This window comes from Leptonotus elevatus, chromosome 2, assembly GCF_054856555.1.
Source record: "Leptonotus elevatus isolate MCC_2025b chromosome 2, RoL_Lele_1.0, whole genome shotgun sequence".
Taxonomy (NCBI): domain Eukaryota; kingdom Metazoa; phylum Chordata; class Actinopteri; order Syngnathiformes; family Syngnathidae; genus Leptonotus; species Leptonotus elevatus.
This window is the reverse complement of record NC_141240.1, coordinates 33,309,817-33,334,387: the sequence shown is the minus strand read 5'-3', so window position 1 is coordinate 33,334,387 and position 24,571 is coordinate 33,309,817. Positions and strand designations below refer to the sequence as shown.

The 24,571-nt window shown below is 40.4% G+C and overlaps 2 protein-coding genes across 7 annotated transcripts in view; both read right to left on the bottom strand.

Annotated features, from left to right (window-relative positions):
* Positions 1 to 1,603: 1,603 nt before the first annotated feature.
* On the bottom strand, positions 1,604 to 14,190 carry camk1gb (calcium/calmodulin-dependent protein kinase IGb). Its single transcript, XM_086068612.1, has 13 exons — positions 14,051 to 14,190; positions 12,441 to 12,554; positions 9,180 to 9,305; positions 8,513 to 8,587; positions 8,299 to 8,437; positions 7,188 to 7,311; positions 6,501 to 6,576; positions 6,255 to 6,367; positions 6,091 to 6,169; positions 5,787 to 5,874; positions 4,050 to 4,387; positions 3,875 to 3,975; positions 1,604 to 3,087 (listed from the first exon to the last, which is right to left on the bottom strand). Exons 1-12 carry the CDS (start codon positions 14,110 to 14,112, stop codon positions 3,918 to 3,920), a joined length of 1,392 nt encoding a protein of 463 aa, XP_085924738.1. The 5' UTR covers positions 14,113 to 14,190; the 3' UTR covers positions 1,604 to 3,087; positions 3,875 to 3,917.
* A 2,095-nt stretch (positions 14,191 to 16,285) lies between these two features.
* Positions 16,286 to 24,571, bottom strand: part of mical1 (microtubule associated monooxygenase, calponin and LIM domain containing 1) — a 91,213-nt gene continuing 82,927 nt past the window's right edge. For all 6 annotated transcript variants that reach the window (XM_086070168.1, XM_086070167.1, XM_086070172.1 and 3 more), the window contains 10 exons: positions 24,296 to 24,361; positions 23,150 to 23,378; positions 22,226 to 22,290; positions 20,700 to 21,411; positions 19,439 to 19,557; positions 19,254 to 19,367; positions 18,436 to 18,529; positions 18,053 to 18,146; positions 16,972 to 17,045; positions 16,286 to 16,877 (listed from right to left, as the gene is read on the bottom strand). In XM_086070168.1, coding sequence (XP_085926294.1) covers positions 16,684 to 16,877; positions 16,972 to 17,045; positions 18,053 to 18,146; positions 18,436 to 18,529; positions 19,254 to 19,367; positions 19,439 to 19,557; positions 20,700 to 21,411; positions 22,226 to 22,290; positions 23,150 to 23,378; positions 24,296 to 24,361 — 1,761 coding nt within the window. In that variant the 3' untranslated portion in view covers positions 16,286 to 16,683. The remainder of the gene's footprint in view (positions 16,878 to 16,971; positions 17,046 to 18,052; positions 18,147 to 18,435; positions 18,530 to 19,253; positions 19,368 to 19,438; positions 19,558 to 20,699; positions 21,412 to 22,225; positions 22,291 to 23,149; positions 23,379 to 24,295; positions 24,362 to 24,571) is intronic.

Below are 24,571 nucleotides of genomic sequence, written 5' to 3'. Positions count from 1 at the left end.
ATATGATAAATATCACGATATTGTGGGGAGGTTGGTGATATAATTTGTTTTCATGATACTGTGTAAAACTCACGATATTGCCCCAAAAAGTCAATATATTTGCTGGTATGACTGATTTATATGCGGGATAATCACCGTAGTGGCCCAAACATTCCTAATTAAAATTAAACTGCACTAATAAACTAACCACCAGAGGGTGCTAGGACTACACAAATGGAATACAGCCTCACCTTTTTAACAGATGTGCTGCTGTTAATATCGTGACATGACGACGACGATATTGTAGCAATTTCAATATCGCGATATCACGATATTGCAGTTATCGTTACATCCCGAGTGGCGAGCTCTGCATTTCAGACATGAAATCAAATGAAATCGACCTATCAAACTCGGAGGCAAGCACAGAGGGCACCATGAAAAAACACGGCAGCTAAAAGACACACGTGGCTGAATTCTGAAGTCTGAAATACTCTTTTTAGGAAGACCAATCATCTGACCAATCAGCACCTCCATGTTAGCCTGAGAGAGAAACGGTCGAAGTCTGGCAATATTCTTACAAAAACAATCTTACTTATAGTTAACATTTTGAATGAGGAATAAAACGTGTCTCAAAGTAAAAAATTATGCTCAAGTTTGTCACACATTCTGAGGGTTTACAATCTTGTAATTTTGGTCAAAGTTTCTCTCTCTGACCTTCAGGGCCAATAACTAAAACCTTTGTGTTGTCCTGGTTGAGCTGCATGAAATTCTCTGAAAATACAGTTTAAAAGGATGTCAATATGTCCTGTGCCATCAGGAGACACGGCAATGAACAGCTGTGTATCGTCGGCGTAGCTGTGGAAGTTTTCACCGTGTCTACTGATGACGTCCCCAAGGGGAAGCATGTCAAGATTAAAAAGTTAGTGGGCCTAAAATTTAACCTTGGGGAACCCCACATTTGATTCCATGGGTTCTGGAGGAAAACGCAATTGTAGCGTTACAGAGAGAGAGAGAAACATTTGGCATATTTGGGATGAATACCAATATTAAGAACAATATCAATTTGGAACACTTTACAATAAGCACTCACCAGTATTTAGAGTTCATCAAATCCATCAGCCGATTTTGGTGAATCGGAAACCTAATAGTAATCGATGAGGTTTAGAAGCCATTGCTAATATTAGGGTTAGGTCCTGAGCATTACATTGACCCAGCAGCAAATAGCAGCAGGTTTATAAAAGGTGCTTTGACGCCACCCCAATAGTGCACTTTAACACACTTCCTCTTTTTTTGCCATTCAAGACGAGATGAAATGCAGCCCAAGTCTGGCCCGGCCTTCCCCCGAGGCCAGCAAGCAAATATCAACACATATTTCTGCAAATGTTGCTTGCATGATGCCAGCAAGGAAGTTTGTATTTGAGGCAGTTTGAGGAATGGATCTTTATCACCACCATGGGGGGGATTTTTGAGCTGGTCTGGAGACCTTTGCTCCATGTAAAAAAAACAATAATATTGGGCTAAGAGTAAACAAGCAAGGAAAAGACATACTAAGTATATTAAAAGCAGGTGTTGACATTTACAGTCAAATGTTCCAATTGTGCCACAGACACCAAATACAAAAACGACCGTTTTCTGATTACAGTGTTTATTTTTGTCCAAGAAGCATGACAGTCGTGCACATAAAGCCAGCTTTTATTTGCAAGCACATACAGTACATTGACGGATTTCATGAATTAGCCATGCGGCACAGACAAAAAAACCCAGACGGAATTCAAGATTCCAGCTGAGATCCGTGAGGCTTTTGCAGTCACATACAGAAAAAGTTAGGAGAGATTTGGGAAGCGATGCGACTATATAGACTTGAACAACAACTTGGACGTGCTGAGTCATGGCAGCCTTTGTCACGTTTTATGCAGAGTCAAACTTGCCATGACAGAAACTAAAGATGTTTCAGAGTTTACAAACATGAAAATTAAACACGATCCTCAAATGGCAGACAAACCGTGCGGTCTTTTTTCATGGCTTCGAGTGCCTTCTGAAATGTATCTTGCTACAAATCCGGCTTGGAGGACGACGTTTTCAAAAAGAAATCCAGGGGGCGCTATTGAGGCCACCAAATGTCCATTTCCAGCAGAGCGAAAATGTTTGCATAATTTGATGTGTTTTTGAGTAGAGGAATCAGTCTAGGGCTGCAAAAAATAATAATAATAATAATAATTTCCATTTCTGTACAAAAAAACCCAGGACGTTATTTGACATTCACAGCGCAGAAAATGCAACATCATATTGATGATTCAGTTAACATTTTGGGCCGTAACATTTTAGAAAATGAGCAAAAATGTTTTGCAAAATCTTATTTTTGAAAAAACAAACAAACACACATACATACAAAGACAAGTGACAAGAGAGTACTGACAATTTAAGGTTAATGAAGGTCTTTAAACAAACAATCTATTATCCAAATAGTTGCAGATTAATTTCACGATCGTTAACTATCAATACATTTTTGCACTGCTTGAAATCATTCAAAATGGTGATTTATTTGGCCGAACAAAACTATTTCAAGTGGGCCTCTTTCATGAACACCTCATGGAGGAATCACAATAAAATACATGCATACTGTTATTGCGTCAAGAAAAAAATAAAATAAAACAACAACAGAGAGCAGATGCATGCTGGCAAAAATAGCTCCACATCTATTTGAAGGGTAGATGGATAGTAGATTGTTTTTTTTCTCCTCTCATTTTTGACAGAGTGTCCTAATCAGGTCGCAATAACACGTCTGGTTGCGTAATCTTTTTCATCAATTTGTTGAGAAAAAGTGCAAGAGCTCTGGGAGGAAAGTAGCCTACTTCAAGCGAGCCCATCATTGCTTTGTTACCGCGTGCACAGGAAATACATTTGTGTGCTTAGTCTTGATTTTTTTGGGTGGGAAAAACCTCTGGGGCACTTTCGTAGCTACGTGACCGCATCACAAGCGACAAATGACTCCCACTGGCTGCAGCGGGAGACCTCGCAGATGGCTCACATCCAGCAGAAGATCAACCCGCTTGTCATTCACGGCACCAGGTGGCGCTACACATAAAAGAGCCGCAAGATGCTGCTGACCTGCAGGAGGAGCAAATCAACTCAGTGTCGTCGCGTCATCAACATGAACAGGGAAGAAACTTTGCAAAACTGAACGTACTTACAAATATTGGATTACTAGTAAAGCCAAGGCAATACATCTTAATATTTTTACATTATATATAATATTTACATAGTTTTGTTTTTACAACGGTTTACAGTATATCAAACATTATGATGATGTTAAAATGGGCATTTTATAAAGCAACATAGTATAAATCTCCCTCTGCCATTTGCAATAATTGAGAAATGACCGCATGATGTCATTTTGAACTTCTATATGTTATGACAATCTGCTGAATTTTTTAGCACCCTAGTGTTTTTTTAAACACTTTTTCTTTGTTATAATAACACATCTGTTTAATCCATACGTTGGAGTACAGTTCCGTTTTGTTTACGTACAATACATCAGCATTTAATCTTCTACAGCGGTTGGCTGTCAAACATTTATTCGGGATATTTTTTATTTTGCTTTTTAGTACAACACGTTTGAATTCAATCATTAATTAACCCCTGTGCTTTAAAAAAATAAAAAATATTTGAACATTATGCACAGTTTGCCCATTAGATTCAAATTATTTTGTGTACCACTAGAGGGAGCTTGCGTACCACTAGTGGTATTCAGAGGAGACTCTGATCGAGTGGAAGAGCAATGAAATGGAAAAAGATCATTTGTTTTATGACGAGCCCTCACGTGGTTGGGAATCCGCAAACTAGTCAGCCATGATGTTCTTTATTTGTATGAAAGCGAAATGAATTTATCACCTACCAAGGAAAGAGAACTTTCACTCCAAGTAAACGTGATTCCGGCTTCACATGACGGCGCAAACGCTGGTCTGAAGGGTTTTTCCATTTCTGTTTTTGTCGTAGCTGAAAAGAAAGGAGACGTCAGGCGAGCTCGCGAGGTGAGGTGGGCGTGGCCTGCCCTGAAGCTGACAACGCACCCGTTGAGGTTGGCGGGCTCCGAGTGGTAGAGGTACTTCCCCGTCTGGGCGATGGCGGACGCGTGCTGCGTGCTTTGGCTGACCTTCAGCGGGTGGAAGTGGCACTTGAGGTCCACGTGGCTGGCGGGCAGGCTCATGCGGTGGCCCGCCGCCGCCGCAGCCGCCGTTTTCACTTGGTTCTCGCCGTCGTCCGGACGCTTGCGCTGCGAGAGCGGGGAGGGCGCCTTGACCACGCGGATGTCCGGGATGCCGGCGGCCTTGGGGGCCTGCTCGGCCGCGGCGTGCGCCAGCTGCAGCTTCTTCATGTGGTTGATGGCCACGGCGGCGTTGAAGGCTTGCTGTCAACGTAACACACGCACGCTTTTTCAACATCTCACTCAAGTCTAAGGAAATATGTTGTGTCAATGTTCTTAACACACCTGCCAAATTGAAAGGTTTAAAAAAAGAATTGCAGGGCTGCTAGTATTGATTATGGATGTTTGATATCACTTTATGTCAGAACAATACTAGTACTCAACATTCCCAAAACAAAACAACAACATTATCAACACATATATCCCAATAAAGCATATTTCCTTAAAGTAGAATGGAAACAATACATTTCTAGTTAATGATCCTAAAACGGCCACAAGAGGGCAGCCAATACCAGCATTGCCCCGAGTACCGATATCTTGAAATAAGACCAGTTATCAACATGATACCTAGCGATAGATCGGCCAGGATGATGATTGGCGCCGATATTCAGTATATTGACAAATATCAGCTTTTTTTTTTTATATGACTGCTAATAATAAATTAATTTAAAATGGTATTAACTTCAGGGAACTATTTATTTCAGTTTTCAATAAACATTCTAAGAGATTCTGTAAATTTTCTACACCTCCTGCTTTTGTTTGAAATTACAACTAAGATAAGTAAAAATTTAGCATTTTAGATATTTTGAAATTTTACCCTGAGAGCTCCTTGAAATTGTTGTTCTAGTTTTAAAACCAAGACAGATGGCTATTGTCTTAAGATTTAAAAAAATAAAAATAAAATAAAAAATAAAAAGTAATATTTGGGCAAATCTGTTTAATAAATATATGCTTAAAACCATTTCAACAAAGTTAAGAATTAAGAGTTTGTATTTTTTATTAATTGGATGCCAATATTTTTGTTTAAGTTAAAGTGAATATCTGCTCCAGTTATCGGCCTCCTTGACTACTAATAATAGGTATCGTATTGGCCCTGAACATTTTGGTCTATCTGGATACTCGCCCATCCATAACGATTATTTGTTAATAATTGCAGTAATTTCTGGACTATAAAATGCTACTTTTTTCACTTGCATTCGACCTTACGGCTAATACAAAGGTGTGGCTTATCCATCATACCACAAGGGGGCGCACTATAAAGGAAAAAAAGGTACTTCTCAGTAAATGTGTTGCTTTTGTTATGTACCGTATTTTACTTATTTTTTTAGGGTGGAACTTACAATCTTTCTCGAAATTGTACATTATATATTCTCATATCACAGTTTTTCTGGCTGTCCAAACATTTGAAGTGAAGCATACATAAGGGTTAAGAGTGAAGTGCTGGCGAAAGGCCGACATCAGCGACCTTGATTACAAAACAAGCGCCATTAACTGTCCTTAATCATCATGGAGGATTTAGGCAGCGGCCCAATTGATTGTGCGTAAACGGTCGGTCCTTGATAGGCTTAAGTCAATCAAACGCAGCAAATAGGCCGGCACTGACCTTCCACTTGGACTTGGCAAAGTTCTTTTGGATCTGCACGCTGACGGAATAGTAGATGTCCTGGCTGCGGGCCGTCTTTCCGATGATCCTGGAAAAGCGCGCAACACAAATGGATTTTTTTGGGAAGCTGCTTCAACTTCCTTCCTGACTCTTTGTCAATTGACGTGTGCAACTTGATACACAAAAAGAAGGCTTAAAAAAAAAAAAGGGAACAAATATAACATCTTGAGGAATATTTTACAGTAAGGGTTTTAAATGTAGTCAAATTAGGGCTTGAAAAGAGGCTTTCCGATTTTGCACTCACCAGGGGTGCCGGAGCGCTTGCTCGGTGGTGTAGCGCACGAGGGGATTCTTCTGCATCATATTTCGGATGAAGTCTTTTGCTGCGGCCATCAAGAAAAGTGGTGACGCCAGACGCCAGACGCCAGACGACAGACGTGCTCACGTCGACGCTCGCGCCGCTCTTACCCGATTCGGAAATGTCGTCCCAGAAGGGCGAGTCGAAGTCGTACTGCGCCTTGATGATCTTGGAAAAGAGACGCGTCTCGCTCTCTTCGTAGAAAGGAGGATAGCCGCACAGTCTGCAATGAGCAGTTCAAAATATTTTGTATCCATTCGTTCCGCCTCAATTCCAGACAACCTCTTTTCAACATATCAAGTTTTAAACGTCAACGCTCTCGCTGGCCCTGTGGGCTGCCGGCTCTTTTGACTCACAAGATGTACGTAATGACTCCAATGGACCAGCAGTCCACCGCTTTGCTGTAAGGCTTCTGGGCCAAAACCTCAGGAGCTGCACGGAGGGAAACGTGTTCGACAACAAGTCACGATTACAATCAATCGATACAATACAATCTTTCACTCCACAATATTTCCGAAATGAAACAAACACATTTCCCCTAACATTATTCGTTACTTTAGTACAACATCAAATTTATAGAAATTGTGGCGCGAAAGTGGAAGAATAGCCCTGTCTTATATTATATTATTAAATATTAAAGGTTACATTAATTGATAGTAATCCAATGGAGGTAAAACATCAACGCTTTTAGTCATCATGAGCTTGTTCAGGTCAGGCTAACGTGTGCTAGCTAACTTAGCTCACTAGCCAACGCACACATCCGTAACTACAACATGGAAGTGAAATAAATCAAATATAAATAAATGAGATTGAATCAAGTCAAAGCCATCAAAATACTTCCCCTTCCAATACGTAAATACTTTTATTCTTTAAAAAAAAAATAATAATAAAAAAAAATAAATCTACAAGGTGACTTGACTATTTGTACCAAAGTAATTTTCTGTTAAAACAATTGTACTCGAGTATTACTTTCAGGTATAAAAAAAACTGATTGTAATAAAGATGCATAGAAATAAATGATCGGAATATGGAATTTTCCTCACCAACATATCCTGGCGTGCCGCAGGCGGTGGACATGATTCCCTTGTCCACCATCTTGGACAAGCCAAAATCACTGATCATGATTTTGGAATTCTCCTCCGGGCTGTAGTAGAGAATGTTCTCCGGCTACACAAAGACAACACGCGTGTCATGATACCAAATGAAATGCTGCTAAGAGTGTTGTAATTATTTTGGAGAGGCAGAGAGGAGAAACGTCCACATTTTGATCTCAGTTTGAGCGACAGTGGATCACGGCTGAGCTAACTGGCTAGCCATGCTAACATATGACAGTGGATCACGGCTGAGCTAACTGGCTAGCCATGCTAACATATGTGAAATCTCAGCATATTTGGAGATTAATTTAGTTGATTTTGAAGAGCATTTGTATGTTCAATTTGTATAACGAGGATTTATTTCAAGAGGTTTTGTGCACAACAACAGGCAAGAGGAATAGCGAATGCTAATCTGGTGCTATTTCAAATTGATGGTTAAAGGGAAATCTAGTAAGAATTTTATATTCATTTGGTACTGAGGTGCATTTTTGTAAAGGAATTTATTTTAGGGGGAAAAAAGAAGCTCATATGCACATTTAGCGACTCAAAGCTGTTCATTTTCAGTTCAAGATGGTAGATATTACTTCTAAGTGGGTATTAGGCATGTAGTAATACATTTAGAGTTTACAGAAAAATATCAAAATATTGTTCATGTTGCGCAGAAACTGGTACATTTTTGGTCTGCTTCATATTTTTTGACAAATTAATACTATTGGTCAGTCGCCAACTTGTCACATGTTATTTATTTATTTAGATGTATTTTTATAAGTTATTGCGCAAGCCCAAATGTTAAAAATGGCTTCCTGTATTTGTATTTGTATATGCAATGTTATGGCTCAACAAATGTGTGTGTGTGTGTGTTTTTTTTGTATAATAAGAATTTGCCTTTTCCACATTTTATATTACAACCTGACCTAAAATGGACTCAAGTATGTGTAGGAATTTTGATATAAAAAAAATATTTTGGGAATAAGTCAGTATGAATACGAACATAACAATTGTGTCTTGGTGGCCATGTAAGGTGTTCACGTCGTCCATTTGTCGTTTTCAAAGCCGTTACCTTGAGGTCTCGATGCACGATGTCGTTGCCGTGCAAGTAGCTGACAGCGTGCAGCACCTGCTGGATCACGCGGCTGGCGTCCATCTCGGAGTAGACGCCTCGGTCCAGGATGCGATCAAAGAGCTCGCCGCCGGACACGCTGGTCACACAACACTCGCGTCAGGCAACCTTTCAACTGCTCCTTTCTTCTACCACTCATCCAATTTCAACTCACAGTTGCATGACCAGGTAGTAATGCGTCGGACTTTCATAGAAATCCTCCATTCCCACCACATTCTCGTGTTGGATTCTGTTCAAGCACACAACAAATGTGGAAAACGCTTTATGGGACAAAACAACTTCTTTCTTTTTTTTAAACTCGAAAATATTCTTCGAGATAGTGAAATCTGACAACAGAGACTCTCCACACTTCACTTTTCCAGCCAAATCAGAAATGTTGTGTTTATTTTTGGTTATTTTATTGATAAACAGGCAAACAAGTAAGTGTAAGACTGTATTAGCAAATGAGAACATTTTAACAGCACAATGCAGATCGAGTCCTGATTGGTGGATGCAAGCCTGGCGTTCCTAGTACTGGTTTGAACCAGTTGTTGCAGGCGCTTGCCTGATTAGTCGTGATGTGCCGTATGAGCATTTACTGACTCTTTGGCAGAATAAGGGCCTCTCGAAGAGCAAATCGTTTTGTATCGTTAATATTATTGATTCAAGAAGCTCACGAGGAATCCAGGAATGTTAAAACAGCGGTTAAAAAAGAAAAAAAACATCTAAAGATAAACGCAATGTATTGATATATACTGTCAAATTTCAATCATTCAAATTTCACAGCAAAAATAACGGCTGACCAGGGTCGACCATTCATGAGAATTTGTCATAAAACCAACCTCCTGAGCACAATGATCTCGTTCTCCAGATTGAGGTCCCTGCTTTGCTCTTTCTTGATGCACTTCATTGCGAACGTTCTTCCCGTCTTCTTCTCCCTCACCATGAAGACCTCGGAGAAGGCTCCTCTGGTTCAGTCAACGGAAAGAAAACACAGAATGAGCTCCGTGCTTCTTCCTTTCATATTTACATCTTTAGAATAGCCCTTGAGGAAATGGATAAGACGGACAGACTGCACTCAATTAAAGTGCTTGGGCTGTCAAAGATGGCAAAAGTCGTCACTCTTTCTACTTAACTCATTCACTGCCATTGACGGCTATAGACGTCAAAACGTCATTTGAACTATTTCTATTAGTTTAACATTTTTCCCACTTTTGTTAACAAGAGTATGAAAACCTAGATTTTTTTTTTTTTTGTATTGGAACAGATAGAACATTTGTGATTAATCGTAAGTTAACTAGTGAAGTCATGCGATTAATTACGATAAAAAATGGTAATCGCCTGACGCCCCTAATTTAAAAAAAAAAAATCCACAAAAAAAAAAAAAGGATTATTAAAAATTGGAAAAAAAATATTACAATTATTATTCTTTTTTTTTTTTTTAAGAAAAGATTATTAAAAATTAGGGGTGTCAGGTGATTATTATTTTTTTCGTCATTAATCACATGACTTCACTAGTTAACTCGCGATTAATCACAAATTTTATATCTATTCTAAATGTACAAAAAAAAAAGTCTAGGTTTTTATACCCTTGTTAACAAAAGTGGATTATTTTTTTTAACTAATAGAAATAGTTCAAATGAATTTATGACGTCTATAGCCGTCAATGGCAGTGAATGTTAAAAGGAAGTCAACCGTAAATTTTTCTTGACAATAATATGTTATATGTGACCTCACTAGTCTAATCACGACATTCTGATTAATATTACATTTGTGGAATACATCTTTTTTTTCTTTCTTTCTATTCTTTTCATTTTATTTAGCATGTCTTCATCTGTGGGAATTGGCACATGTAGCAAGTATTTTCTTACTAAGTCTGTACAGGTATCAGTTGTCAAAGGAAGGCAGTAGGAATAAAAAAAATAATGAAAATAAAAACTCAAGTTGTTCTCAGTGTGAAGCGCTCACATGTCGGGGACATGAGTGGTGATGGGTCTTAGCTATGTTGAGCCGCGTCTGGGAACAAATTGTCCCAGAGGGCAGATTAGGGCCCTTTCCGTCCCTGACGTCACGGAACCGGACGTCTCCCTACTTAAGACGCAACAAGCGCATTTGCGCCTTCATGCGGCTCACTGGCTGGCTGACACACGAGTGTGCCCCCCCCCCCCCCCCAAACATACTGACTCCCTTTCATCAAGTGATCCCTCTTCCCAGTCTTTGCTTATTGCGCAATTTGATGCATTATAAAAGAAAACATGTCATATGTAGTATGATAAGATCATCATTCATATGTAGCCACCCATACACAATAGTTAAAAAATGTCTTGTTACTTTGTAGTTTTGGATTTAAAGACTTCTGTATCCTTTCTGCTTTGGGTTCCAAAAAATTCCGCACCTCACGTGACAAGCATTATGTAAGTATAATAAGCACATCTGGAGTCGGGCTCAACGGATCCATTTGCTGCTTTTGTAAATGGAGGCGTCAGCTGCCAGACGAACCCTGCGAAGGCCACCGTGTCTAAATCGGCCTCAGCGCCGTAATCCCATCAAACGAGTCGCCTGGCCTCCGACACTCAATCGCAATGGAGACTTAAATATGCACGCGCGGCTTCACATGATGCGCCGGCGGCGCAGGTGAACTCAAGATGCATGCTTTTCAAAACTGAACTTGATGTTGCTGGGCTATTTTAGGGCCTTATAGTCGTCACGTAAGCCGAAGCACATTTCGTATAACTGTACAACTGTAGCAGAAAATAAATTTGAGGTCACTCTGTAAAACATATTGAAGTCTCCTCATTTTCTATCCATCCATCTGTGATCTGAAACGCGTATCCTCACGAAGGTGGCAGGAATGCTGGAGCCTATCCCAGCTGTCTTCTGGTTGCCAGCCAATCGCAGGGCACATCGTTTTAAAACCCTCATTAACACGCACAATCACATCGAGGGACAATTTAGAGTGGTCAATTCCTACCATGCATGTTTTTTTAGAACATGGGAGGAAACTGGAGTACCCGGAGAAAACTAAGCAAGGGGCAAAATTCTGCCCAGGAAGGCCAGAGCCCGGATTCGATCTTACGACCTCTGCATTGGAAGGCAGACGTGCTAACCAGTCATTTACTGCGCTTGCGCTGCCCATCTCATTATTTTGTGTACTAATTATTTTTCAATTTTAAAAAAATAATCTGAATTTTACATCAATAAATTGTGACAAATTAAAAAAAAATACTTAAAAAAAATAAAGTCATGCCTTTCAATAATAAACCATTTCAATTTTAAATAAAAAAAATAATATGATCAATTTATATATTTTAAAAATTACATAATAAAGAAAAGTGTGATATTTTGAAACAATAAAATGTATTAAAAATATTCTTCCTCTTGTAACCAATGCAAGACATGTTTAAAATTGTTCTACTAATAAGATGCAGCAGGCCAGTAAAAATTTGCAGCAGGTTGCAAATATTTTGGTCATCCCTAATATTTTGTCAAGTTTTCTTTGTGTGGCACAATGAACATTTTTATTGTTGCCACCAAAACATCCACAATCTGTTTGGGAAATGCAGACACAAATATGAATTTTTATGCTGGACTGTTTAAGTATCACTGTAAATTGATTTTGCATCATGCTAATTTCTTTTTATTTATTTTATTTTTTAACAAAAGATGCGTCATGACGTCCATTAGCTAAAAGCTGAGCTGCACTTCTTGTTCATCGAGTGTGCTGGAGGAATTGATCCCATTTCGTGTAATTGCTCCCAAAATGTTACTTACGCCAAATGGCATACATTTTGCTCATCTATCTGCCAGCCATGTATCATGACACATTGAAATTTTCTTCCACTAGATGTCAGAAGGTAAACTTCACCCGAGTGAAAATGTGCACGAAAAAGTTTGCAATTTCAGCAGAATAAAGTTGCAATAAGAGAAAAAAAAAGTGTGATTTTCCTAATAACGTCAAACAGGATGAACAAAAAGTTTGACATTTTATGTGGCTAAAGATGCAATAGTATGAAGGGAGGAAAGGAATTGGGGTCCTGTTTCCTTTCATAAGTACAATAATAATACATCAAGTACAAATGTACAAGTGAGTTGCATGCACTTACGATCCCAACTCCTCCATGAAGTCAAAAATCTCCTGGATGTCTTGCGTTTGTTTTTTCCACACGTTGTCGGCCTCCTGACGCCCCATGTCCGCAAGCGGGCCTCGCCAACGATTGCTTGGGACCACACAAAAAGAGACACACTCACTTTCACTTGACTCCCTCCAGACAAGGCTTACGTCACCCGACGAGCGAGGACGTCCGTTGATGGCAGCATTAATGTCGACCGTCATGTGCAGACGTCCTGAATGAGGCTATTAAGTCTTTTGGGATTACAGCATGAGAAAGCGCACCTGCGCGAAGGTCGCCGGACGCCTCAACGACACACGCGCACACAATTTTGTCGGAGCAGGTCAGCACAGATGTTCTCAATTTGTTTGTGGTTAGGCAATTGAACAAACTGGATTCAAAAAAATAAAAAATAAAAAGTCATGTAACATAACATAATGTACACGTTGAACATTTAATTATGTAATTATTTTTGCAAACCACTAGAGGGCGCACACAAGTAGCAGCATACTAAAACCTTCTGCCTTAAAAAACAAAAACAAAAAAAAACATGAATTTAAACCTCAGAACCAGAAATTTAAAAAAAAAAAGAAGAAAAAGATAAAAGGAGAGGTCTGCTTTAGCGTTTGAACTCTATATTTGATGCCACATAACTTTTGGGGCCTGTTTACTGAGCAGAATGTTTTCCAAAAGCCAATTCAGCATGTGCACCCCCAAATGCCATGGAAATCTTTTTTTTTATTTATTTTGTTTTTTCTTCTTCTTGGAATTGGCACTACTTGAAAATGTGTGAGGTGGGAACAAATTAGAGGAGGATTAAGAACAGGTGAACCACTTTGCTCTTATATAACGGATTAGAAAGTCTTCATCTGATCACCTTGATGGCTCCAAAAGCCTCACATGCAACTTATGTAAACCCTTTCCTTAAAAAAAAATAAAATACATACAATTACACAAATAAATCAATAAATCAGGTTTTCTATTGAATGTTCAATACAAAAGAGCAGTGCATTTTTTCTCTCCATTCCACTGGACTGGAAAGAAACACGTGACTTGCAATTGAGTTGGTCGTCATGCGAAAGCAGCTCATCAATGCAACAAAGCAGCTTGCGGAGTCAACAATCGAATGACAAGAAGAGAAACGGCAACACAAAATGCGGAATGACCCATATTTCCATATTTATGCCTCTCAATCGGCACACATCATTCAAATGTGACTGCAGGATTTGACTACACGATAAGCACATTTAGAGTTCATTATTTTCAATTACAATTAATATTTTATACACTGTACATATTGCGTAACGTATATCAATGTCAATAATATTACCACTTTGCACTAGTTAAAGTGTTGCATCTAATTCCGCAGCATCTATCTTCATTTCTGCCCAAATAGCAACAGCTTAAACATCAGACCCCCCCCCCCCCTTTCCTTGTTCAGTTGAGATGAAAACGCTTCCCTGAATGATGCTCTTGTATTTGTCTGTTTTTGCTGTTATATCATGAAATGAAATGCGGTGTACATGTGGCACTCTTGCTGCTGTGACTGACCATTTCATTTCCCTCAAGGGGATCAATAACGTGTCTGTCGCGTATGGACTCACCTCGAGATTTGCTGCTGGAGCTCCCGCCGTGTGGACTCACAAGCACTGCTGGGACTTCGCATATGTCTGCAGCAGGAGGAGGAGGAAGAGGATAAAGACGATGGAGGAGGAGGAGGAACAAGAAGAAGGGGCGGAGCCAAGCTTGAAAACAACAAGCAGAGACGAGCAGTCACAATAAAAGTAGACATTCGACAATTGAAAACAATTACGTGTCACTTGTTGGGGGTCAGGAAATGTCAGTTTTTTTTGTGATTTCGAAAAATGTGAACAAGATAATTCATTTCATTCATAGAACTGCATGGACAATCAATCATATTCAAACTCACGTTCAACGGAGTCAGTGCTTCCGGTATAAGATCAAATAAAATGTAACACAACATATTTTTTAAATTTTGTTACTTTCAGTCACAATGGTAGAAAACGTTTTGAAATGATGAATCTGCATTTTCTTTTTATATATTACAAAAAGCTGGCCTTTGAACAGAACAGAGGTGCGTAAACTTTTTATATGGCAGACTGGCATATCGCGACATTATTGCGAGCGTCCAAACAATAATCATGACGTGAATCAAGTCGCACACAAAAGGAAGTTATTTTGGTGTTCACACAGTTACGTAAGATGATTGAATCGATGCTAAATCCGCCCGGCTGCTCACATAATGGTAGATTAACGCGTTTGCATCGCTGAGTGCACGACCGCAGTACTCCAACACAAGCAAAAAGTCATTCAACACGCACGAAGCAAAAGGTACAAACAAAAGAGCTTCTTTTCTGCTGATGTAAAAAGTTATTTTTCCAAATTCATGTTCAATTCATACATTTTAGAAAAAAAGTCTTATGACTTTGATATATAAGCCTACGATGAGTTTCAAGTTGAACTTTAAAGTTGATAAACGTTTTTAAACGTTATACAAAAACAGTATAAAATGACAGACTCATATATCATAGTTTTGTCATAAAATGTAATACGTTATGGCTAAAAATGCATTTTTAGTTTTTTTATTGTAAAATCCGGTGGTAGATTTTTTTTTTCCTTCTTTAACTAGAGAATGTCATTTGTGTTGAAATTGTGGAAGAGCTGACGCTGGATTGAGAAGAGGTGTGTGGAATGAATGGAATTGAAATGCAAATGCAAAACAGTGGCGGTTTTGTGCACTTGCAATATGTGCATGGCTGCTGTTCCGAAAAGAATACAACATTAAAACAAGTTACGTTTTCTATTGTGTATGAGGGACAGTTTTAAAAACAGCTATGGAAGCAAAAGGCAAACCCACAAATCAACACAGAATTATGTAAATTACTGGCGTTTGCGCTCCCTGGTGGAGTCACACTCCGGACTGGTCTTGAGCATCAAGCACGAGTTTGGGGAGCAAACCGATTCGTATCATCCATGGAGATAAAAAATTAAGGCAGGTCCGATTTTTTTTAAATGTATTTTATTAGTTTACATTTGACGAACTTCTGATTTAAAAGGGAACAATCAAATCCTTAACATATGAACGCAAACATGCTGCAAAGGCAAAATGATTGCAAGAAGTTGCCCATCAGATTGTTTTCACGTGTGCAATGCAAGACAAATATATATTTTTTTGAATTTTAATTCTGTTAAATGATTGGAAGCAAGAGAGGAGGGAAATCAACACTTGATCACAAGACCATACACTCACAAGGGACAAAGTACTCTCACTTTGTACTTGTCTGAAGGGGAGGATGGAAAGGTGTATATATATATATATATATATATATATTTTTTAACTCTCATACTTCAAGGTGGAGTCTGCATTTTTATTTTTAAGAAACCACCATGGCAGAGTCAGATCATCCTATTGAAGACAGAAGGCATGAGTTACAAGGTGTCAATCATTTGCCATGCACTCTAACAATTGGGAGTCAATTGAGGCTTAAAAAAAATAAACGTACAGACTGACTCTCAAATGGACAAAAAACCCCAATGCAATATTTTATTTATTATTTTCTGTTCAATCTTATGTACTGTACTTTGTTACAGCTGTGGTTGTTTTTTTGTTTTTTTTAAGTGCTCTACGAATAAAGCTGAGAAAAGTAAATATAAATAATGACTGTGGAATTTATTGGGCAGCATCACGCTGAAAAAAGTTAATTTTTATTTTTTATATATACCACTTTGTACATTTTGGGCTGCACCAGCCCAAATGGCATCGCAATGTGATGAATTGCTGAGAATAAAAGAGACGCAATAACTGAAAAGCCTTTCAGTTCCACTTTCCCATAACGTTTATTGACTATACAAATTAGTAGCAAACAAAGCACGTGGCTTGTTTTTCAGTCAAAGACGACGTGAAGCTTTTGCGAGCCTCCATCCGACCCATCAGGCTTTCATCTTCATCTGCAAGGCTGCCATCTGGCGCCGCTTTGTCGAGACGGCATGTTTACCACACAAATCCAGGTCAGGTCCCTCGCTGGCCCGGTGATGATTATCCGCCGTTTGTGCATCATCATCATCATCCTCATCATCAGATGATGTCTCCCCCTGGTGTGGTTGGAAGCCGCTGCAGTCAGCTCCTCAGTGTAGAACCTTCTTTGGCTTTGCAGCATTTGTGTTTCAAGCGTGAACGTGCCCGAAAGTGCTTTTGTGAAACGTAATTTTTTTTTTGTTACTGCCAGTGAACCTGGCCCTCCGCCTTGGAATGCCGTTTGGCCTCCATGATGGAAAGGACCTCTCGCTCCTCTTGGATCTCCTTCAGCCTTTTCTCCTCCAGGAAGGACACCAGCGAGTCGCGCATGTCCACCACCTCGATCATCTGCTGCAGCACGCGCTCCTCTTCCGCCTGCTGCTCGGCCGTCTTATCTGATGCACGCAAGACGAAAAAAGACAAGTTGCGCAAGTAATAATGTGCCCTTCTGACGGCTTGCAGATGTGCATCAATAATCAAGGCACGTACCGCTCAAGTCCATGTATTTCCTCAGCTCCAATTCCAGCATGCTCTGTTTGTCTTCAAGCTCCAGTTGTCGCGACCTGGGACAACAAACATCGTGGGATCAGTGCTAAACGAAGCAGACGTGCACGTGGCAGGAATCGCTCAGCACTCACGGCATGATCCAGCTAATAGACAATCTGTAGTAGTTGAAGTAATCAGAAGGATCTTGACATGTTGAGCAAATTGCTGCTCATGCAACATGGTATTTTGTTGGCTCGTTTGCAACGCCAGGTGGACATAAGTGGCTTAAATCCTATTTGGCAGACAGAAATATTTGCGGTAGGCTTGGTTGCTCTGCCCCACTTTCGTATGGTGTTCCACAGGGTTCAATCTTAAGGCCCCTGCTGTTTTCATTGTATTTGCTGCCCCTGGGTCCCATCTTAAGAAAACGTGGGATTTCATTTCACTGCTATGCAGATGACAGTTAGATTTATGTCCCGCTGAGCAAAAAAGACGCTTTCTAATTGAGGCCACTTTTGTCCTGTCTGGAGGAAATAAAGCCAGGATGGCACTGAACTTTGTGAAAAAGCTTTTCTCATTAACTCATTCACTGCCATTGATGGCTATAGACGTCAAACATTTATTTTAACTATTTCTTTTAACTATTTCTATTAGTTTAACCTTTTTTTGTATGAAAATCTAGAATTTTTTTATTGTACATTTAAAACAAGATACAAATTGTAATCGCCTGACGCCCCAAATTTGTAATAATGTTTTCTTTTCTTTTAATTCATTCACTACCATTGATGGCTATAAACGTCAAAAATTCATTTAAATTATTTCCATTAGTTTAACATTTTTTCTCACTTTTCGTTAACAAGAGTATGAAAACCTAGAACATTTTTTATTGTACATTTAGAACATGTATAAAATGTATGATTAATCGTGAGTTAACTAATGAAATCATGTGATTAATTACAATTAAAAATGTCAACCGCCTGTCGCCCCTATTTTTATTTTATTTTATGAATTTATGGCAGTGAATGAGTTAAGATTAAAAAAAAAAATCCTTGTACAGCAGCTAGGTGCAAAGGTGCACACTTACGCCACCATGAGGTCGGACTCTTCGCAGACCAAAGCGTTCTTCTCGTGGACGAGCTGGATCCATTGCTCGATCATGTCGGGGGAACTATCCGTCTCTGCAAGCGGAAAAAAAAATTATATGAGGGGAATAAACATGCCAAGCGGACTAAAGCACTAAAAACATTTGGGGGTTGCGGACAGGAAGTCATAAGTTACAACGCAAGTACGAAAATCTCAAAAAACATCCAATAAAAATAGCTTAAGCAAGCTTTAAACACACCGAAACTTATTAAGACACATTTTAAACACATTGTAAACTTATTTGAACCGCAAAGAAATGCAAGCATAAAGTGAATCAAACATACGCAACAATAACGGATGAAATAAAATAAAAACGCTTCTTACGAGCTTCTCCGCGTAGACGTTGCTCGAGCGCAACGCCTTTCTGCTCCAAATCGCGGAAGGTCACATCGATCTCTTCCAGCCGTCTCTGGATCGACTGACAAACAAAAAAGGACAAAATGATGCTGTGTCAATACGTCACAAATTTAAAAGACATTTTAAGTACCCCATCATGGGCAACAGTAGTGGTTATCAAAAACATATTTCATATTATTGCAACATTAAGTTTCAACAATAAATGAAAATAATTCTATTAAAATGCATTGCACATTAAAAGTGAAAAATAAATAAATCTTCATGGCTCTTTTACGACATTTTGACTGATCTTTCAAAACGCACACAATATAGTGTTCCGTAACAGGAAAAGCATCAACAAACTAAAAGACGAGGAGGCTCCCTCTCATTTCAAAAAAGTTTTATTCTAACTTAATCCTCCCCTTGAGTTATCAAATCCAACATGGGCTGATTTCCCGCAAAACACCAGTTTCTGACCAAAGAGTAGACAACTGTGGCAGACTGCTTTCGATTGGCAAAGTAATCACTTATTTACCCGCATAACAAAGAAAAGCTGTGCCGATCAAGTCAAAAGTGATGCAACACCACCATCTACTGGCATCTGTTTGTCATTACAGCTCCAACTTGAAAAAACAAGCGAGACCTGATGCACGCCTCCCCGCTGAAAAACACACTTAAACATAATTTTGGTTGGTGGCAATAAATTCCGAGTCCAAGTACAAACGAGTTAAAACTGGAAACCAAACACTTGCAACATATTGTATGCAAATGTGCCACGCGAGCCGACAGGAGGACGTCACACTCACTTGTGCTTGTCGGAGCCGCTGCAACTCGCTCATCTTGGCTCGCCGCTCCAGCGTCCTCATCTTCATCATTTCCAATTTCCCCGCCTCCGCCGGGTCGGCCGCGAGCGTCTGAAACTGTTACATCATAACTGTGAGCGAGCGCGTCGCTGCATCGAACGTGACCGTTCGAATCTAGCCTTGCTTGCCTTCCCGTCCGATAGGTGGACGTCGACCTGGTCCAGCATCTCGTCGTCGTCCTCGTCGTCCTCGTCCCCGTCGACGCCTTCATCCACGGAGGCGCTGTGAACGTGTGTGAAGGTGGTTTCTGTGCGGGAATAAGACGCAAAAACAAGTTTGACTACTAACTGTTTCCAGTAAAACGTTCACACTGAGCCAGCGCTCATCAGTTTGCCGTAAACAAACCAACAACTCTGCTTTGGCTTCACACTGGACGAGAGCCAAACCACAACTCATGCTATCCGATAGCCGTTTTCAAATGTTGGTACTAAAAGTAAAAAGTCGTCAGAAAAATACTCAAGTAGAGAAACTGTTTAAAATAATCTAAAAACAAAATCTGACTGCTGAACCAGGGGTGGCTAAAAATACTGATGAATCCATCCAATATCGATCCTCTGAATCAATTTGACTCCTGACCAGTAGGGGGTGCTATGGGCTTTACTTTTTACAGTGCGTAGAAGGTTTCGATTTTGGGAATCAGCCAATGAGTGTCAGGTTCACTGTCACAAGCTCAGGTTGGCCTGATGGACTAACAATTTGGCCTACTCGTCATAGCTAGGACACGTGAAGCCACCGGCGGCCATCTTGTGTTGCCACTCACTAAGGCATTGAGTTTTCCGCTGCATTTTCACATTATTACAGTGTTTGGTGTACAGTTGTACTAATAAGTCTGGAAGAAGCTCTACGTGTACATTTCATTGCTAAAAATATGGTTATTAATTTTCTCGTGTCCTTCTCTTAAGACAAATCTCTGTGTGACTCACAAGATTCGTCTGCATCATGTTGTCAGGACCGTCAGCAATGAAATGAAAGCAAAGTCCATCAAGAAAAAAATGACTGCAAAAATAAAAACTTAACCTCTGTCACCTCATTGGTGGATGCAAACAGTGAAGTTGGTTCTTTGTGAGGCTCTCATGACTCTATATAGGGATCCTAATGCAAAACATGCACCGATAAGTGTTTTCAGCCAAAAACAACAGAAGATGTCAGTAACAGTGGCAATGTAAGATGACTGTTCTGTGTCTTCAGCCACAAGGGTCCAATTGTTAATCCATTCATATAGAAGTATGCGCTATTTACTGGCCAACCATTTTGTTTGCGTGGCTTTATGCACCCTTGAGGACCCTTGGCGGGAGAATGATTGGTTCTAACTAGCACTGGTTACCTCCATGACTTGGCACATTTCATAACGATCATGCTTGCAAGCCAAGATGGCGACTTTTTACTCACCCACTTTCCCGGGCTGATGAACGCTGAGCCGCGAATCTCTTTCGATGCGGGGCGAGGAAAGATTCCAGGGTGAAAACTTGGATCGGATTTTGGGCTGTCCGGCGGGCGTCTCTTTCCTCCGGAAGCATCGCCTGTTCCTCTTTTCGCGAACGTGACCGGCCGTGCTGACGCTCCAGTAGCTTTCATCTTCTTGGCCGTCGTCCTCCGCCTTGGGAGGACTCGCGCCTCGCGCAGTCGCCGAGGACGAGGAGCAGGACGAAGACCCGCCGAGGGTCTCGGAGTCCGAATCGGCAGTGTAGGTCAGGAGGTCGACCAGCTGGTTTTTCTCCTCGTCACTCAACTTGAGTTTGCGTAGCGATTGCTTGGGTCGCGAATCGGGAGCAGTCTCGGCTATCTTTCGCGCGGTTTCCGGCGGCGGATTGTTTTTCAGACCAGAGGGGATTAAAACACAGACGGTGCGAGGCTTCGCCACTGGAGGATCGGGGACTGTTTGCCGGGAGTGACGGGGCTTGGGGACAGGGGGCCGTTTGTCCGTCAGCTCGACGTCCACGCGCCGGTCGCTGTCGGAGGGAGGTGCTTCTTCAGGGTTGGCTTGTCTGACGGAAGGTGGCGATTTTGGAGCAAGGCGGTCTGGCGGGTGCTCGTCCTCGTCAGATGGGGACGGCGAGTAACCCTCGCTGGAAATGCCGTTCTCTTCATTTCCTTTGTTGTCCTACGAGGACAAAAAGCATGGAAAAGATGTAGCCCCATTGTACACAATAACAACATCAAGACCGTTTTAGTGGCAAACTTGTGAGAGCTCCTTTTTTTGGCTACTGATTAATGTGAAGGCCTTCCAGTTTCATACACGCTTCTGAAATAACTCAAACTACCTTGAAGAATATTCTCATTATATGCTGCTGTTGTCATCATTCCTTACAATAATTAGGAAACAAATATCAATGTGCAACATTTTTATAAATCTCTCCCAGCATGATTACTGACAACATTCCTGGAAAATAACAATATCCTATTACCGGTAACCTATTTTTAGAACAGTCTGGTCTACATGTTTTTTTGCTGAATCATTTGTGTTAAATCTGTTGCTTGACGATGAAAGAGAAAGCACTGCAAAATACAAGCTCATTAGCATTAGCATTACGCTATATGGTCTGGGGCAAGTTTTGGTTTCAGTTGGTGTGTATGTGATCATTTAAATTAGATAAAAAAGATAAATAATTTAAATTGATAAAGTGCGACTGTGTTTGTTTTATGTTGAGTTTTCCAGTACACCTAAATTGGAGTGACACTAAAACAGCTTAAAGCCTCTTAGTAAAGTGCGTTGAGTTCACTGCCACCATAAAGTGCGTGTGCGTGTCAAGAATTTGTGACCGATTGATATACTGTATTGTGGAATCTGAGTTTTTGGTCTTTAAGCAAAAGCACAACAAAATGACTCGTTTGTTAAGTGACTGTTTGGGTTAGAAGACAAGCAGACAAGTGAAGAACCACACATGCATTTGCACGTGCTGAGTCGCGTCACCCACCTTACAAGACGATATTCCAGCGGCGTCTTCCAGCTCTTCGGCGTGAAGCTCGCAGTAAAATCTCCCTGAGGGATATCAAGTAAGAAATAAAATCATATACAGTCTTTTTTCTAAAACAAAAACAAAAACAAAAACAAAAAAGCAGGGATGTTTCTATTCTATTTCCTTAAATTATTTATTTTCAGTTGAGCAATCGACAATCAGCAACTGACGAGTGAAACGAGAAGATGGCACAAGTAGCTTTGAAGCAAGTAAACAATATAGGAGGAGGTTGTATTCAAGCTTGAACCCTTTTTGCATAAATTCACAACTTCCCTCCGGAGTTTGCATTTTGGTGCTTTTGCTACCCTTTAAGCATGGGGGAAAAAAGTTAGCTTATTTCTTTCAAATTGCCATTTTCAGTGAGTTGCTTTTTTCTCAAGATTTAAAATTACCATGTCTAATTATTTGTCATATGCAGACAAGTTTCACATATTGTTGCAACTTCCTGTTCACTGCCACCCACTGGTTAATGTCATTGCGGCAAAAGTCCTCAAAATCCACATGATGGAAAGCTTGCAATTTTTGGCTGCTCAAATGATGGGTTTTAATTTAATCCATTGCATTTAAACTGTATGGGAGAGGTAAAAATGCCTTCTTTTTTTTTCTTTTTTTTAAACATGGTCCTTATAATTTAAAAAAATCCACCTATTGTGGGCACAACAGGGGTGTTACTCTGACTGACACAACAGTTAAATCTTCCATCTTTACTCCCTTCCGACACTGGCATGTACCATCACCGTCTTCCAACGACACAGCCCCTATTTTACCTCGCAAAATTGCATCTTTTGTCTTTGAGACAGCCAAAATGTTAGCATTTTTGAACAGGCAGCAACCAGCATGCATGTCATCCAAATGCGTACAACAAGTATTTGGACAGGTCACCTGTGTCCTGATGGAAGGCGTAGTCTCCGAGTCGCAGCGTGACGCCGCAGCGGTGGCACGTGAAGCAGCCGCGATGGAAGAACTTGCCCTCGGCGCTGATGCGCTCCAGCACGTAGACGCGACCGTCGCAGAAGTAGCACGCCTCGCTGTTGGCCTGCGACGCGCAAGCCGGCTCCGGCTCAACGAGCGCTGGAGGAGGACTGGGCTCAGGGGGGGTCAGGGGCACCGCCTGAGATGTGGAGACGGGGGATCAGAATGCAGATGGGAAGTTCAGCAGAAAAAAAAACTGAAAAAACAACATTTAAACTCAGTCCAGGAAACAGGTTACGTAATTTGTTAACAAGTGACATTTCTCTGCAGACACCAGTAACAATTCATTGCCATTTGTACAGGTAAAAAAACAAACAAACCGTTCATTGGAATGAATGAATCAATGGAAATTAACTCCCAACAGTTCTCTACAGTAAATCAAACTTCCCAAAACGTCAATACAACTGAAATGTTCATCTTTCTTCTGCTTATCTTTCTGTTAAATTCAAACAAAAACATGCAGGGATTTCAGGCATTTGGCTCTGCTGTAATAACCCATGAATTAGGCTGGCTAAAATAAATAAATTAGTTGCTGATGTGCATCAAAATGACGAATATCGGCACAGATAATCTGCCCGGCCGATTGGTCTATTGGATCACTGCATTGGTCTGAAGGCCTGCTGCACAATCAACAATTGCAAACAAATTACAGTCAGCAACGAACCCGCCAAGCTCTTACTGTGACATTTTGAGGTCACCCAAAAAAAAATGAATAAAAAATTCACACAAAAAAAGTAAACAGGGAAGAATGATGTACGTGTGTGTGTGTGTGTGTGTGTCGCCCAATTAACATCTTCTTTTTGGGATATCCGCCGCCAATTGTATTTAACTGTCCCTGCATTTTGATGACTTTCATTTGATGATGGATAACCATTTTTGAACAGAAGGAAAAATTACGGCAAACAAAACAATTATTGTAATTGTAACCAAAAATATATATATTAAAAAAAGGAAAATAACACCTGTCTGTTACTTTTGCCAGTAAGGTCATGACCAGAATTTAAGCAGTAAAATGTGAATAGATGACTTTGTTTGTGTGAATGAATAAAAGCTTACACAGTCGTCCTCTCCCATCCTTGTCTCGATTTCTCTTGTTTGCTCCTTCTCAGCTGCCAGTTTCTCCTGTGGATGAAATCCGCTATCGTTATTTTCATGACTAACTGAAAACACATTCCGCTGAAATGTCTTCGCTTTCAGACGAGTCACAAGCAGTTAAAAAAAAAAAAATCGCACTGAAGGTCGAGACTCGAGACAGACAACACGCCTGACAGCACGTTTCATCTCCGACTTCATGCAGGCAGCGCGTGTGTGTGTGTGTGTGTGTGTGTGTGT